Source organism: Passer domesticus, chromosome 4, assembly GCF_036417665.1.
Source record: "Passer domesticus isolate bPasDom1 chromosome 4, bPasDom1.hap1, whole genome shotgun sequence".
In the NCBI taxonomy this organism is placed as follows: Eukaryota; Metazoa; Chordata; class Aves; order Passeriformes; family Passeridae; genus Passer; species Passer domesticus.
Window position 1 is genome coordinate 43,557,639 of NC_087477.1, and position 17,848 is coordinate 43,575,486.

The 17,848-nt window shown below is 39.0% G+C and overlaps 1 protein-coding gene across 1 annotated transcript in view; it reads left to right on the plus strand.

Moving 5' to 3' along the window:
• ETFDH (electron transfer flavoprotein dehydrogenase) overlaps positions 1-17,848 on the plus strand; it is a 19,533-nt gene continuing 1,685 nt past the window's right edge. The window contains exons 1-11 of the mRNA XM_064417525.1: positions 1-130; positions 2,123-2,269; positions 2,678-2,907; positions 3,216-3,297; positions 3,568-3,686; positions 3,984-4,061; positions 6,594-6,740; positions 8,523-8,663; positions 10,622-10,765; positions 15,655-15,823; positions 17,543-17,725. Of these exons, the coding sequence (XP_064273595.1) occupies positions 97-130; positions 2,123-2,269; positions 2,678-2,907; positions 3,216-3,297; positions 3,568-3,686; positions 3,984-4,061; positions 6,594-6,740; positions 8,523-8,663; positions 10,622-10,765; positions 15,655-15,823; positions 17,543-17,725 (1,474 nt within the window). The 5' untranslated portion in view covers positions 1-96. The remainder of the gene's footprint in view (positions 131-2,122; positions 2,270-2,677; positions 2,908-3,215; positions 3,298-3,567; positions 3,687-3,983; positions 4,062-6,593; positions 6,741-8,522; positions 8,664-10,621; positions 10,766-15,654; positions 15,824-17,542; positions 17,726-17,848) is intronic.

Below are 17,848 nucleotides of genomic sequence, written 5' to 3' on the forward strand. Positions count from 1 at the left end.
CGGCACGGGGCGGAGCCGTGGCCCGGCGCGCAGGCGCGGCAGGCGGGGCGTGCGCGGGGCGGTCGCGGGAAGCGGACGGTGCCCGGGGCCGCTGCGATGCTGTTCTGCCGCTGCCCGTCCGCCGGCCGAGGTAACGCGCCGGGGCCGGCCGGAGGGCCCGCGGCCGCGGCCCGAGCTGGGCCGGGCAGGGCTGGGCTGGGCTGGGGCGGCCGCTCGGCGCGGCGGGTGGGGCCGGCGGCTGGCGCGGCGCCGAGGCGGAGCAAAGGTCGCGGCTGGGTCGCGCCGGTGTCCGGGCGGGCGCGGGGCCGGAGCGGGGCCGGCGGGCGGGACCCCGTGCCCCCCCTGGCCCGAGGGCGGCGGGACAGCGCTGTGCGTGAGCGCTGCCCCGGCTCCGCGGTATGGCCTGGGCTGTTCACCTGCTGCGGGGTGCCTGAAGAGATGGGCGGGATCTTTGGGCGACGCTGGGTGTCACCTGCTCTAAAGGGTGAAATAAAGCAGCGGAGAGAGTGCCCTTACTTGGGAGGTAGCTGTGGAGACAGCATCCCGACAGCTGTTACTGAAGAACTGCCGCAAAGTTTCTCCTTGGGCCCGCCTGGCTCGTGCGGGCGTTTCCCGTCGCTTTCCGAGTCCCTGAGCTCTCCACAGCGTCGTGGCCCAGGCACTGTGCGCCCGCTGGGCGAGAATCCGCCCGTCCAGCGTTTGCACCCAGCTCGGTTGTTATCAGAGGTGTTCGGAACACAGTTTCACTTCTCTCGCATATGCGCAAATTAAATTATTTTTTTATATGGTGTGTGATTCTTAGTACCATCAGTTATGGTGAAATAAAAAAGTCCTGAAAGTTAAGCATATGTAACTTTATATATAAAATATGTGTGTGTGTAGATGTTATCAACCTTATAGAGTACTTGTTCTCAGATCCTGCCTGGTTGCACATAAAGAATAACTAAGAATCATGAGGTGGAATGATAATAGCTTTTACATTATGTTGGTTAGGTACAGAATACCTGTTAAGGAACCAACATGGATAATACTTGTTACCTTGCATATAGAGACCTCTGTCCTTACTGTCACCAGGCAGGGTTATGACACAGGATGCTTGCGCTGGCCTTTTTCAAGGGTTGCCATTCTCAACCAAAAGTTTCAATCATAGTATGCTGGTGATTTTAGTTACGTAGTTTTACAGAAATACTCCACTTTAAATATGGTGTTCTTCTTTATCCCTGAAAATAGAGAATTTTTTTAAGGAAAGAAAATTACTAGTCAAGGTGCATTAGTTCACAGGTCTGTTAACTGTAATTAGTTTTCATACTAACTGCTGAAACTAGTTAGTTTCAACTAACCGTTGAAACTAATTAGTTAATTTTTATACTAACTAGTTTTCATATTAACTGTTCTTTTTAATTGCAAATCACACAAATTTATTATTTGTTTCTAAAAGAGGAAAACTATGATGTGTAATAGCCCTCTGAAAAGAATCCAGGTTTGATAATTTGAAACTTTATTTTCCATTCATTTGCTTACACAGAAATTCTAATTTGTTTTCACAACAGTTACTGTATCTGCAGCAAAGGTAATGGTTACCTGTATCTGCTGTTCCTAGCTTTGGCTAAGCACACTTGAATTCAAGACTGTGCTTCTACTGCAGAGTATGGCACGTGCTTTAGCTGAAACTGCCTAGTATTAGTAGCCCAAGCTGTGTGTCTCAACATGTGTTGAGATGTCAGAGCTAAACTTGTATGTCCTGTTTCTATCATTGTTTGGTCACTTTTAATGCAGTTTGAAATAAACCTTTTGAAGTTCAAAATTAAATCAGAACTTAAAATGTGTTTGGCACTTGTGTATACACATACTATCCTATGTCAGCTGTGCATGGCTGGCCTGTGTACTGAGTAAAGAATGCTTAAGGGGAGGCTTCTTTTTTTCTTTCTCCTGATAAAAAATTACATAGCATCCTCCTAACTTGAAAATGTAAAAATCTTTGGTTTTGGTTCCTCATCTTCACATCACCTGGTAGCCTTTGGGAGGGGGAAGCTGTCCTATTTGTTGTGCTACTTGCATCTCTGAAACTTTGGAAAAATTGGGAAAAGTACTGATTTGACAAAGTTGGTTCTGGTTTTTGCAGCACGTCAGTGCTTTCACGCTCTGAAGTTGTTAAAGAAAGATTGCCTTCTCTCGCTGCGTGTCTCACGATGTGCCTCTACTGCCGCTGTGCCTCGCATAACTACACACTACACAATTCATCCTCGGGACAAAGACAAACGATGGGAAGGTAAAAACATTGCATTCTTTAAAAGCTGCTTTATTATTATTGTTATTATGATTGTCATTGCTGAGTCTTAAAGACAGTAAAATGTGTTGCTGTTTTTTTCTCTTTATGGAAATTCTCTACACTTAAATACAGTACTAATATTTCAAAGGAAATTTTTGCTTGCTATCTCACGAGTGTCTTTAATGCTATAAAATAGTATCAGAAGTGACTTTATGCTTGTTTTCACAAAGAAAATATACAAGCAGCTTTTGGTTTAGTGATTATCACAACAAGATTTAGTTCTGTTCAGTATGTATCTGTGCTTGGTTTTTTTCAGTTGTTCTTACCATGAGGGTTTAGGATTAGTGAGAGAGAGGTTGGAGGAGATTGCGGATTGGCTTATGTTATTATCATTTTTTTCTATTGCAGGGGTAAACATGGAAAGATTTGCAGAGGAAGCTGATGTTGTCGTTGTTGGAGCAGGCCCTGCAGGCCTTTCTGCAGCCATTCGACTGAAGCAGTTGGCTGCTGAGCACAGCAGAGAAGTGCGTGTTTGTCTTGTGGAAAAGGCTTCTCAGATTGGTGCACACACGTTGTCTGGTGCTTGTATTGAGCCAAGGTCCTTAGAAGAACTCTTTCCAGACTGGAAAGAGCGAGGGGTATGTATGAGCATGTAAACACCAAAGTTCATTACTGAGTTCATATCTGACTCATTCTGGTATGAGTTAGTACCTGGTAGCATTAATAATTAGTACCATTTTTAAAATACATTGATGGAACAAAACAATCATACAATCAAACAGTTTTTCTGCCTCATAAAGTACCTTATCTTCCCTCTTGTGATACCTTGCTAAAGAAGTGCTATACTAAACCTGTACTTGACTGCCAGTTTGATTGTTTGATTTTGTTGTTTCTGTTGGATTGGCTGAGAAAACATAACTCTCTACTTCTATTTTATATTTTGTAGGCTCCACTTAATACTCCTGTAACTGAAGACAAGTTTGGAATTTTAACAGAGACATCTAGAATTCCAGTGCCAATACTTCCAGGTAAAGTTTAGTGAAGGAGAATAGAGTCAGCTTCCTCTGTGTCTTTTTGAACTTCTCCATTAATCAAAAGAAGTTTGATTCAGTATAGTGCAGCAAGCGTATGTAGAATGTAATAGGTTACAGTGATACATTTGCATGGATGTTGGCTCAGATAACACATTAGATTACCTGGAAGGTAGTAGCTGTAGGTGTGACACCTGCTGTATACAGCTTTGGTTATTTTGCTCACTGTCTGATGTGTTATATGTGTGTGTGTCTTTTTTTGCCTAGGGCTTCCGATGGTTAATCATGGAAATTACATAGTACGTCTGGGCCACCTTGTGAGTTGGCTAGGTGAACAAGCCGAAGCTTTGGGTGTTGAGATATATCCAGGCTATGCAGCAGCTGAGGTACTAATGACATCAGTGTGTGTTTATGAAAAGTGGCTTTGGAACCCCCTTCAGTGCAGTCATGATCATTTGTACATGTGCAACATTCCTTTTAACCGATATGTATTCTGAAAACTGTGTTTCTCTGTCTAAATTCCCTGGCTCAGATCCAGCAAAGTGCATACAGTACATGAATAAATACATAATCTTCATGTTTGACCATTTAAGTAATAGTGCTTAGAAGTTCTGCTTTAGAACTCTTAATTAATAGATTCAGTTTCATTACAACATTTTTTGTTTGTTTAAATATTTCCAAAGGTACTTTTTCATGAAGATGGTAGTGTGAAAGGGATAGCAACGAATGATGTAGGCATTCAGAAGGATGGAGCACCTAAAGTGAGTATCTATCTTCCCCATAACTAGGGGTTTAATTATGGAAGTTGTGATACATCTGCTTCTACTGCCATCAGTAGTCTTGCTGCAGCATAAGAAAAGTTGTAAAATTCAATACCTGTCTGCCCTCTCTTTAATTGGATTGATTGCCTGTGAAAGGTCTTGTCTTAGAACATTGTAAAATTCTTCTGAGATTAGTAGACAAAGCCTTTCATAAAAGTTGTCTTGGAGGAGATTATGTAAGGGTGTTTTGGCATATGTGAAATCTGGAAACAAGGGAAAGAACTCCAGCAACTCCTGGAAAAAAAGGTTCAAAGGTGAAATAGAAAGCTTTAATCCATCTGGTAACTAGCAACATGTAAGAGTGTGTGCTTCTGACTGGTTTGGTTTCCTTCATATTTACAGCCACAGCTGCACTTGCTGGTAGTCTGTCTGCCTTGTTGGGGCAAGGTACACACTGAGTCTTTATACCTGTATGCTGGGTGGTCACGTTTCTGCGTCCAAAAGGATGCAGTAATCTGCCCTAAGTGTCAGACTTGGATTTTTGTTTTGTTCAGTGGAACCCAGAACCTGCCCTAAGTGTGCTGTTTCCCTGTAAAATATGTTGGGAGGATGTGGCACCTCAGAGTTACTTGGAGCACTTTCACACAGAATTATTTGACTGCATAAATTAGGAGTACAACATTAACATTTACTTTCCTTTTTTTATAAAGTTTTATTCTAGTTTCCTAGAGTTTCAAAGAGGTATTCACTTTCACATAAAGTGTGGGCTATTTTTCCCCATTTAAGGCAGGGAGTGAGAACAAAAGACTTTTTTGTTTTGAGATAATATAGCTAGTGGAGGAGTAATGTATTTTTCCAGTGTAATATTGTTTATCTGCTGTAGGAGACAGACACACTCTCGTTTTCCAGTGCATGCTTTGTCCAGAAGGTGGCACAAGTAACGTGTGCAGCTTCACTGGGAGTTTGGGTTTGTTTTAAGATGGGAAGGAACAATTTTAGGTGTATTTCTTAACATCCTCAAAACATAGTTTCTTTTTTTTCCCCATTTGTTCTGGGAGAACGTGTCTCTCAACTTCTTTTATGTGCCTAATGAGTGTGCTTCTACTGCAGCTTTTTTTACTGCACTGTCACTCACGAATTCAGATTTTTTAGCTGTCAGTTTTGTCAGTTGGTATTGCCTCCAGTGCATAAAGGCTCAGGTAAATAGGTGTAGTTTGTATAACCTCCAAGGCAAGAGTATCTTCAATGTGTTTATACAGAGCCTAATCAGATAGACTGTGGTTAATGAATAGATTTTTACCTTGCAGTCAGCACCAAGCAAATAAAAATGACAGTGGTAAAAAAACATTGTGGCAAGTTGCACATTGATTCTTGTGTAGATATGGGGGAAGGTTGTTTATTATGAAATACAACTCTGTCACATTACTGAAATGTTTCAGATTAATAAATTTCTAATATTTACAATGTGGAGATGTAGTTAATTTGTTTTATATAAAGCTACTTCAAAGTGGACACTGTATATTCAAGAGGTAACTCTTGTTTAGTATTTTGTAAAATTAATTCATGTTCACATTGACAATTAGAAATTCAAAGAGAACAAAAAATTTCACAAAATCCCATGACTCCTGTTTAAATGTAATTCTCAACTAGAGAGAACGTTTTCATTTGTAAGTTACAAGCAGATTGCACCTGAGAGACAATTAAAAACCATAGCAGTAAGCTTCTTTTGAGCCTGTGCTGGCTTGAGATGGTTTACTGCTTTGGAAGTTCATCCAAAACTGTTTTCCTTGTCTTTTTCAACATCAAACTTTCTGACTGAAATCAAGCTTTTTTTCATTATAAAAAATTTGCAAACATAATCTATATTGTTGTCCAGTACACTCACAGATGCAGGTGATGTACTCAGACAACAGTATGCCTATTCCCCTTACCTGGTTCTCAATCCTTGTTGGAATTTTTAATGAGAATTTTTTTATAATTGTGTTTTATTTAGTTTGATTTTATTGTATGTTTTAAAACGTCAGATTGGAGTAATGTCATTATTCTGAAGTAGTGGGTCCTTTTGGGAGCAGGGGTGGTTCAGGTTTTTCAGATATGGTAGTTCTGTCTAGGCTGTGTCATGTGTGTAGTTCTGTCTAGTCTATGGGACACACACAATGTTTTATTGTAATGTGACTTCATGAGCAAAAATTAACAAAAAAAACCATAAAGTTTCTTTGTCTGTCAGGGTTCCTTTGTACCTTGTGAATGAGCAGATTTGATATAGGTATCCTCTAATCTGGAAAGATTCTCTCTGTCAGTGACGAATAGCCATTCACTGTGGGGCTGCTCTACTGGAATCCCCCTTCCAGGACTTGCCAGGGGTGCATCATTGTTAGGTGGAAAAGACAACTGAACTATAATTTGCAATGGTCTGTAGGTTCTGAGCTGTGTTACCAAGTAGTGTAAAATCACTTTATTACTCTCCATTTTCTTGCTGTGAGTTTGGTGTGGCACAGACCTAACTGCTGGTGAAATGCTGTACTTTTGCAGGCTACTTTTGAAAGAGGCTTGGAACTCCATGCTAAAGTCACAGTCTTTGCTGAAGGTTGTCATGGACATCTAGCCAAACAGCTGTACAAAAAATACAATCTAAGGGAGAATTGTCAACCCCAGAGCTATGGCATTGGATTGAAAGAGGTACCAATTGCATCATTTTAACAATTAAAGAAAATACCATAAGATTTTAAGGTAGATTCTGTTTGCTTTCTAGCTAATTTTTCTATGACATAAGAATTCAAGAATTTGAGTTACACTTTGAGACTTCAGAATCTTTGCTGTTCTGTAGCTCATCAGAGCAGATGCTCCCTGAATGTCATGACTGTTCCACTTCAGCTGCTGCTTCTCTTGTACCCGTTATAATTAGAGGTACCTATGAATCTGCTCTGTTAACATTTTCAAATTACAGGTTTGTGATATCTGTTTTCCATATATCTGCTAAATAAGGGAGGAATTTGTGCTGCCTAATTTTGGGGGGCTTTAGTACATGAGTAAGGAAGAAAATACTTTCTATGGGCTTTCTGTATGTTAGTGAAAGTGAGAGGGGAGACCTGTTTCAGATGATGAGTCGTGGTCTCCGAAGCACCTTCTGGATGAGCCTTTCTTTAATAAAAACCTCCCTTCACTGGGCATATAAAATTGGGATAGGAATGAGGTTTCCTTTTTAAAATATTCTATACTCAGGAAATATCACTCATGAAAATGAGCTGTATTATTTTAGAATATGTTCAGAATTTTGACTATAACAGAATTATTTTAGTATGTGCTTATAGCTATAAAATATTTGTTAAATGATTAGTTTACACTCTGTAGAGAATAACCATTTTGTAAATGAGGCATAATCTTAGTTACAGTGTCTAATACTGAAATTGTCATTAAAGAAGGGTTTTCTTCTAGAGTTCCCTTACTTCCAGATGAGACTGTCTGCTTTAACAATGTGCAGTCCACTTTAACAAATAGTGCAGTCCATCCAGTAGGAGTGGATCTGAAGTGGTTGGTGCTGATGAGCTGTTATCCGTACTATGCAGGCCTCAGGTTTATTTTTACTTTGGACTAGCTGTGATCTAGTCCTGTGGACTGAGTGCCCTTTCATGACTGGAATGTTTTAGATGGACTTTTAGGACCTTGTCTTTTAATTTCACATTGAAGGAATTCAGTTCATGCCTTGGCTGCTGTATGATGTGAGTCAAACCACAGTAAGTGGGAGGAATCAGAAGTCCCGCTCAAAAATGTACTCTTTAATCTAAACTGGAACATTACTGTAGATGTGACCTCAATGCTTGAGCTGATCTATGGTGCTCAGCTGCCCTCCTGTCATTAGACTGTGCCTGGCATGGTGCAAAGATGTTTTGTGAAATGAGCAGAAAATGGACTCACTCCTGAAAACATGAAAATGCTTCTCTGAGTTCACCGTGGGTCAGTGGAGCACTGGAAATGTATAGAAGGCAGCAGAGATGGGACAATTTGTTTGACAGAAAATATTTAGATCAACTCAGGCATATTGCTTTGTCCTGACCTTGAAAAACTCAGAAGATAATTCATAGAATTGTATGAAAAAATAATACTTTCAATGAAAAAAGTCAACATAAGCATTGCATTGTGTGGCAGAAGTATCTGTCAGATATTAGGAATTTCTGTCAAATATTAGGAATTTTGTGGTTGAGTGAAAATTTTGGGTGTAGTACTGCGGTCTCAATCACGTTTTCTGATACACAACATTTTAAGAGAGGTATTGGGAAAACCTTAAATGGTAATCCAAAAAACTATACTGAACAGTTGGTATTTTGCTGTATGAATTTTTGCATTGCTCATTGGAGTAAATTAAGTTTCTCCTATATGTAATTGTGTGTTTGTCTTTTAATATATTATTGAAAGGCCATTTCTTTGCAATCTGAAGTAATTTTTTGGTCATTCTCATTTCAGTTATGGACTATTGATAAATCAAAATGGAAACCAGGAAGAGTGGAACATACTGTAGGCTGGCCATTAGACAGACATACATATGGAGGATCCTTTCTTTATCACTTAAATGAGCGTGAGCCTTTAGTTGCTCTTGGATTTGTGGTAAGTGACATTAGTTTTTTCATTCTTACATGTTCTTTGATCATTTATGCACTTTCTTTGCTCTGCTTTAATGAGAAAATGTAGATACAAGAATAGGAACAGGCCAAATTTAGTCCTTTCTCAATCTTAAGTGTGCTTATGCCCATACTAGGGAAGGCTAATTTTTCATATTAATCTGTCTTTAATCCAATGTTTTTTATTGAGACCAACTAGAAAACTTACTCATAATTTCTTTGCAAAACAAGCAAATTTTGGTAATGGCAAAACCAAATGACTAATCAAAACTGTGCTCAAAAAATTCTTGTATTAGGAAATCTAAATCACATGCACTTTCTACAGTTCCATTTCCTAATTCATGTGTCAGCCTTGTGTGTAACTCCACTTTTTGGGAGAAATATCTAAATTTCTCCCAAATTTCTCACTGCAACGCTCCTAGCAAGGTCCCTTTAATTTCTGAGCTCTTCACTTTGTTTTTGGTATTCTCCACCCCTGTTGGTGTTGCCCTCTTTAGCAGCTGCCTTTCTGAATTGGGCAGGCAGCTTCTTCCTGCTGATTGCCACTTCATCAGAAGCAGTGAGATCTCTAGAGATAGTCTGGTGTCATTCTGGCAGCCAGGTGATACAAGGAGCAAGGATTGGAAATACTCTCTATCACCTACAGTTCAAAAAAATGAAACATTCACTATTTACCCTGTGCACGTGCTTCAACACAAACATTGTAAGAGTCAAGCATACAAATTGGACTTGCATCAGCATAGGACTGAGATGACACTTCTTTCTCTTAGATTTCAGAAGAATTACAGAGTGTGTGGAAAAATTCTGGTTTTGTCTGTTTTGTAACAAGCATTGAAAAAAAAAACTCATTAACTTTCTCAGACACATGTACTTGTCCTGTACAGATTTCCAATATTGGAGTTAATAAGTACAGTGGATACTCAAATTCTGTTTGATTTTAGAAGGGCTGAGAGCTCTCATTCTCGCAGAGAATGGGAGGTAATCAGTAATGTTCATATTCTCTTCAGAGAGGAAAAAATCAACTTCTGTGTGAACACACAATCACTTTTTTGTCTTTGAGCTTTATACCTATTTCAGTCTGAGATGATTCTTGTAGTAGGGTTATTTTACCCTTATTTTGGAACTTGTTCATTAATTTTGTCTTGTCAGCAACACAGATGCAAGCACTGCTCTAAAAGTAGTGAGCTGCCACAGATACCAAAGTCTTGATTGCTGCTGACTCATTATGTATTTTGTTACTTATCTCCAATAAAGCTCACAGGAACCAGAAATAATCCCTTTCTCAAAAGAGAAAAGTCCAGCAAGAGAATTCTTTTTAAGAGTATCTTAAAGATGGGAAATGCAGAGTATATATTTGGTCAAATTCTCAAATGTGTAGAAATCCTGGGCATCCAGCACACTGACAATCTATTTTATCCCATTTTCTGCTTTCACCATTGCTCCCCTGTGCTTTATTACAATGGCTCACCTAATTGGAAATTATAATTGACTACTAAACAATTTGAATAACTGTTTCAAGTATGAGAGCACCCTTGTGCTAACAATCAAAAAATAACTGTTTACCTCTTTTTTCAGCTTTTTTTGGGCAGATATATGAAATGCAAATTTAAAACAAGTTTTGCTGTTTATCCCACCCATTAAATCATGCTTAATTTAATCCTTTTTATACCAAAGACAGCTCAAAGGAGGTTACAATGCAATGAAATATTTTCCATATTTCAGGTGGGTACAAGAGCAGACTTGTAGCAGCAAATTTTCGGATTTGCTCTTGCTGTACCATTAATAAAATACATTTTTGGCAGTAGTTTTAAGCAGAAAGATCCTGAGGTTGCTTTAGTATAAAATAGATTTAAAGACTTGATATGGTAATATGCAATTGCTTTAATTTCAGTTTTTTGTTGAAATTTCATACCTTATTAATGTGCACTTTTTTCTTTTTTTAAGGTTGGTTTAGATTATCAAAATCCCTATTTGAATCCATTTAGGGAATTTCAGAGGTGGAAGCACCATCCTAGTGTACAGCCTACTTTGGAGGGTGGAACAAGGATTGCCTACGGTGCCAGAGCATTAAATGAAGGTGGTATCCAGGTAATTTTTTTTCACAAAGTTTTTTATCTTTGAGTTCTCTATAGCCATATATTTAGTGCTGTAGATTTGGGTTGCATGCTATAGCAAATATTTTGCTGGACAGAAAAACCTTCTTGTCTTGCTGGGTACTGGCTGCTGAGATTTGCTAGTCTTAAGGCTCTGTCTTACTGAAAATCTTCTGACATACTCACTTTACTTTCTAAATTAAGTACAGAATCATAGAAACATTTAGATTGGAAAAGACCATTTACATCATTTAGTCCAATAACTAGTCCACCACTGCCAAGTCTGCCACTAAGCCATGTCCCTAAGTGCCGCATCTATATGTCTTATCCAGGCATGGCAACTCAACCACTTCACTGTGCAGCTTGTGCAAGTGCTTGACAACCCTTCCTGTGAAGATATTTTTCCTAATATCCAGTCTAAACCTCCTCTGACACAACTTGAGCTCCTTTCCTCTCTTCCTGTCACTTGTTACTTGGGAGAAGAGACTGACCCTCACCTCAGTGCACCCTCTTTTCAGGTGGTTGTAGAGAGCAATAAGGTACCCCCTGAGCCTCCTTTTCTCCAGGTTAAACACTCACAGCTTCCTCAGTTCCTCCTCTTAAGGTCTGAGCTCCAGGACCTTTGTAAACTCCATTGCCCTTCTCTAGATACACACTCCAGCATTTCAGTTTCTTGTGAGGGGCCCAAAACTGGACAAAGGATTCAAGATGGAGCATCACCATTGCTGACTACAGGGGAGTAATCACTGCCCTGGTCCTGCTGGCCATACTATTTGTGATCCAAGCTAGGATGCCACTGGCCTTCTTGGCTACCTGGGCACATGCTCATGTTCAGTTGGCAGGACGCCCGTGTCCTTTTTGCTGGGCAGTTTTCCAGTCACTCTGCCCCAAGCCTAAGGCACTGCATGGGGCTATTGTAACCCAAGGACAGGACACAGCACTTTGCCTTACTGGATGTCAGTTTGATCAGCCTTGGTCCATAGATCCATCCTGTCCAGATCCCTCTGCAGCAGATCAACATTCCCACCCATCTTTGTGCTGCCTGCAGACTGACTGAGGGTTCACTCAAGCCCCTTGTCCAGGACATTGATAAAAATATTAGCCAGGTCTGGCCCCAGTACTGAGCCCTGGGGAGCCCCACTAGTGACTGACTGCCAACTGGATGTAACTCCACTCAACAACATTGTCTGAGCCCAGACATCCAGGGTTTTTACCCAGCAGAGTGTTTGTCCAAGCTATGAGCAGCCAGTAAAGTGGAATTTATATTGCAGTCAAGAAAGTTCAGCAGCAAAGAAGCCACAGACAATCTTTTGTGGAATCTCGGGGAAGACAGGGTAGTACCACTAATCTGCTCCTGTGGGGTCTTCCAAATTATTTATTTATCCCAGCAAAAACAACTCTTTTTCAGTGCTTGAGCCTTAAGTCACTGAGGGTGCTGAAATTGTAATGTAGTTTGGCAGGTAAATCTTTACATCTTCAAGTACGAGTACCTTGAGTTTCTTTCATGCCCAACTTTGAATTTCTGCTTTCTTGGGAGATGGAATACTTTGGTCATTTTGTTAACTTCAGTAGTGCAAAAGGTAAAATGTTGAATATGTATTCATCAAGACTTTCTGACTAATAAATTTCCCTTTAAATACTGCCCTTTCTGACTAAGGTCAGTTGAAAGGGCTGGAAAAAAATGGTCTGGAGTTTATATTTAGCAGTTTTAAAGTACATTCAACCTGTTAGCTTCTCATCTTGAAACAAAAGGTGTGGCAGTATGTTCTGTACTCCCAAATCCATCTTCCAGATGCTACTTTCAGTTTGGACCTTAAAACTAGCCTGAGTGTCCATGATGTACAGCCTGAATGTGGGGCCATGCCACTCTGCCCTCTTGACTACATTGCTTTTTCTTTTTGAACCTCTTCTTAAAGTATAAACGTGGCTTCACGGGGTTCTTGCAATACAAGCAGAATTTCATCACAGCTTCACTCTTGTCAGTGTCATGTGCAGTTAGGCTTTGACCCCAGTGTGCATTCCTGGCAGTGAGTCATGTGAGTTCAGGTAGCAACTTCTTGATTACACCCGTGCTGCACAATTAATCAGTCTGAGCGTTGATTTTGTCCAGTCTGCAGTGGAAATATGTCATATCACATTGTAGCACAGCTGTGTTTACTGGCTTATTTCAAAAACCATTGCCACTCCATTATTAGCACAGATACCATGAAAAATATCAAGATGTTTTCATCTAGGCTTTTTTGCAAGAGGGGCTTCTTTTTCCACTGTGCAATGGTTTCTCTATCACACATAGTCATTGAATTTCTGGCTTTGGTGAAGTAGCCAGAGTGTGACTTTAGTTGCACCCTCCTTATACTCAAAACCTATAGCTGAAAGAATACAGTATTTTTTAAGTCACTCACAGGCATTGTGTTAAGTTACACAGTAGAACTACAGATCTTGCACATCTCTGCCTCATCTTTGAACATCTTTGCTGGATTTAAACCAATATGTCCCTTACTTTCTATTGTTCCTAATATAAAAGCGTGTTTTGCTTTGGTGGTTTTTTTGGTGGTTTTTTTTTTAATTTCCTGTATATAGATTTGATTGGGTGATCATGAAGTTACTCTTCTAAAAGACTTTTTTAATACATGGCTTCAGTAAAAAAAAAGCTTTATTGATGATTCACTTAGGAAGAGTTTTAAGATTAGCTCTTCTTTTGCATGTGTTGCATTGATTAATAACTGTAGCAGTCTGACTCATTTGTATCACTGTAGTCCAGGAATATTTTCTTATGTAAGTCATTCCATAGCTCCAGTTTTTGATTTTGGTAACAGAATTGCATCAAATAGGTGTATAGAATTACCATCAACTTCAGATTTTTTGTTATAGATAACCTAATGACCATGATCTTCAATCTTTAGCACAGAGTGAAGGGGGAGAGAAAGGGCACGTGTTTTTTAATGTATATGGAAGGAAGGATCAGAGTTTAGTAACTTAATCTCTGTAGCTACTATTTATTATCTTTATTAAAATTGCAAAACAAAGCATCTAAATTTCTATGCACCTCTATTTTGTCTTTATTTTATCAAAAACTTTTGAAAGATTTAAGAGTTTTGTGGAGAAAAAGGTCTTGCAGTTCTTGAGCAGTGTATGCTATGAATATCGGGGAGAAAACCTGAAAACCCATTTAAGTGTCAAGTATTAGACTCACTTAACAGATTTTAAGCCCTGGTCTGGAGCTAAGGGGAGGAAGAACATGAGGTTTCCTGTCTGCCATCAGGAAAGACTCTGTGAGACTTCTCTAAAGCAGTCTTGTTTTGTGTCTGTATCTCAGGGGCATGATGTGTTTCTTCCACTGACTGTGAAAGCAGGCACCAAGTGCCATAGTACTGATAATGAGAATTACTACCAAAGCTGCAGTATGTGCTATCTTCTGTGTTACATGACTCATCTTTAATCTCATCTATTCTTTAGCAGTATGGTGGGTCACTGTGTATATTACTGTGAAACAGTGTTGGCAGAAGAAAAGTACTTGATCACCATCTTTCTATGCAATTCAGAGTCAGTCAAGAAGTCTTCCTATGCTTATGTCAGTGCTGCACCATTGAATCCTAATAGATAACATAGAAGGGCTGTTTTCTCAGAAAAGAGAGAACATCCCACATACTTAATCCCTTTGAAATAGTGTTATGTAGCTGAACATAGAATTTCTTTTCCCAGAAAAGTAAGTTGTAGTTCTGTTTTCAGCCTGAACTACCTTTCCTGTGAATCAAATCACTATTGTCTCTGATTAAACAAACTGCACAAAACACAGAGGAAATGCTGTGTAATTTAACCTTTTGTAGTGATTGCTATATGACTATACAAGAGTAAGCACTCCTGCATGACTAGTAAAGAGGTAACAATTGAACAAGCAGAAGAAACAAAACTTTTGGTTTGGGTTGCCCTAAATTCCAAGGGATAAATTTTCTGGACATTCTTCATGAAATTCAACTATTTCTTTAGTATTTAGGTTACTGCAAAATTAATTCTTTCAGACAGTTTTAATAAAAGTAGGATGCTAGATTAAGATGTGCTGCTCAGCACCGAAGACTTTTGGAGGAGGGGTATGTTCAAAACTTAACCTTCAGCAATTTGTGACTTAGGCTTTCATCAGAGCTTTCTGCTCAAAGTTCTGCAGTCAGTCTGCATTTCGAAGCTGTTTCCAGTGTAAAATCTTAATCACCTTGGTAGTTGAGGTATCCCTTAGTTAATATAGGTGTATAACGTAGTATATTAATACTATTGACCTGATATTTGCAAATCATCTTGGCTGTGTTAGGTTTGTGATTTGACCATACTCTATGACATTATGCTTACAGAATGGGAGTAAGATGGTGATTTTCATTTTGCACCAAAATATATTTGCTGGCTGTGAGCAACTTCTAAAATAAGGAGGAGGGGGGCAGGCATGATAGCATTGTGCAGTTTCACAGAAAAAGATTTATGGAAAAAAGCACTGTGAGGTGAGTACAACTTACTGTGTGGAAATCATGGAAACAAATGGGAGTTTGGGTTTTTTATTTTTAAAAATTCACTTGAGCTTGAAGGATGAAAACCGTATCAATTGGTGACACTACTGGAGTTTTGCTGCAGATAAGGCAGATGTAGAGAGGATGTAAGGAAAATGTCACTTTGGTATTCAGCACAAGTACAGTGTCTGTTCCTATGTGTATACTATGCTCAAATTCCATGAGTAAGTGCAGTAGCTGGTGTATGTTTAGAGAGTACATGTGCCAAGTCTGAAAATGGAAAGGACACTCAAGCCTTATGCCACTTTAGTTTCTAGAATGATATTTTCACTTCAACAAACAAGAACAAAGACAAACAAGAACAAAACATTTCTCTCTGTTTTCCCTTCAGTCAATACCCAAACTCACCTTCCCAGGTGGATTATTAATTGGTTGCAGTCCTGGACTCCTGAATGTTCCCAAGATCAAAGGAACACATACTGCAATGAAAAGTGGCATGTTGGCCTCAGAAGCCATTTTTAGTCGATTAATCAATGAAAATCTCCAATCAAAGACAATAGGTAAGATCACTGCACTTGGAGTTGTAATTACCTTGTGTTCAATTAGAACCACCACCAGCTAACAGCAGTAATTAATCTGGCTGAATGAATTAATTTGAAATGTTAATAAATCATTAAATGGGTGGGTTTAAAATATATTTTATTGTTTATTTACTATTGATAATGTCAAATTATTTATTAAAGAAATAATATTTGCTGTTACTCATAAGTATTGATTCTACTAGAAGCTAGAAGCTCTAATGAATATCTGAAAAGTAAGCTTATGCTTCTTGTGTAAGTAAACAAGAATAGTTTAATTCCTACAAACATAATAAAAAGTAGTGTTTTATGATTCAGAAAGTGTTACTGAAAGCCTGCTGAAACAGGAGGGGGAAAAAAAGAAATAATTAAATGTAAGCAAAAGAGCTTGAAATTTTTCAAATTTGCTCTTACTGTTGTTAGGATCCTGTTTTTGTTCAGTCTTTTATTCTGTCTCTTAAATCTTTTAGTTGTTTCAGTTTGAGACTACGTGTATTTTATTTTATACATAATACAAGCACATTGTAGTAATCACCTGGTCTTGACCACCTTGTAGTGATTTGTTTAAGCCTTAGTTGTCCCCTTAAATATCTTAATAAAGTCTGTAGGGAGAGAGAAAGAATTAGAATTTCAGTCACTCTGGAGATCAGGCACTATAACCTGTTGCCACATGATGATTATTTTAGAAATCTCTGTACTGATGGATTCAGGCCTCATTCAGCTGCAATGCACCATACACAGAAGGTGTGCTGAACAATTAAAACTTCAACTAGACATGCTAACTAAAATGCTTAGAATCCATTTGAAGCTATAAACACTGTTGGTGGGTAGTGTGCAACTCTTGTTTGATTATGGACAGGTTTTACATGCTGTTTTCCAGTCTTGTCAAAACTGGACTACTCCAGCCCACTTTCTTCTCTTTGCAGGGATAATGGGCTTTATGGGAAATACAACTGAAGCATTCTTTTCATGTGTGGACAGGGCTTAAAACTGATTATTTAGAACATTTATTCCTATGCAGTAGTGATGGAGAATGGTGAAGGGAAGGCTCTCAAATAAGTTTCATTTGAAGAAATATTATTTTTAAAGATAATTACTTGACTTGACACATCTACCAGAGTGTAGTTAAAGTGTGAAATGTCTAGTATTTGTAAAGAATACAAAGAGTTTAAATCAAGAGTTTGCAGTCAAATACATCTCATGAATGTGCTGATGACAAAGGGAGAAATTATCTAGCATTGGCATTATCCATTGGGCCATAGCTAGTTACTGAAATGAGACTTGGGTTGCAAAACTTCTTTGGAAAAAGCTGTAGAACTTGACATTAGAATTGCAAACCTGGCATTGGATCACAGGTTGACTGTCCTGGTCAGCACTCGAGATTCAGTGAGTGAGTAGCTGCTTTCCCACAGAGGTGCCAATGGAGCCACCTGTTTGATTATATTTTGCTGAGTTTTGAGAAAATTTAATGCTACAGAGAAAATAGAAGCTACAAAGGAGCAGTACATGTCTGCCAACAAAACAGGTCTCTTGATTCAAGAGGCTGAAACATGTTGTCTAGTATATTCCTAGCTTACAGTTCTGAAATTCTTATTTTGCTGATTTCATTGCTAGCAGTTGCTTTTATTCAGCATTTATTTTTTTATTTCAAGGATAGTCTTGATGTACTCTAAGTCCCTAACAAGTAATGTACTGCCTTAGGGCTTGATGTGCAAGAATATGAAGAGAACCTGAAGAAGTCCTGGGTCTGGAAAGAGCTGTATGCAGTGAGAAACATCCGACCATCCTGCCATAGCATACTTGGTGTGTATGGAGGAATGATATATACAGGCATATTTTATTGGCTACTGAGAGGAATGGAACCATGGACATTAAAACATCCAGGTAATTTCATTATCTCCTGAAGAAGATTCTCAATTTATACAAGTTTTTTTCTGTTCTTAGTTTTACCTGGTGCACATCTGGTCCAGTCATGAGGCCTTAAAGTGTGCAAAAGAAATGGATGAT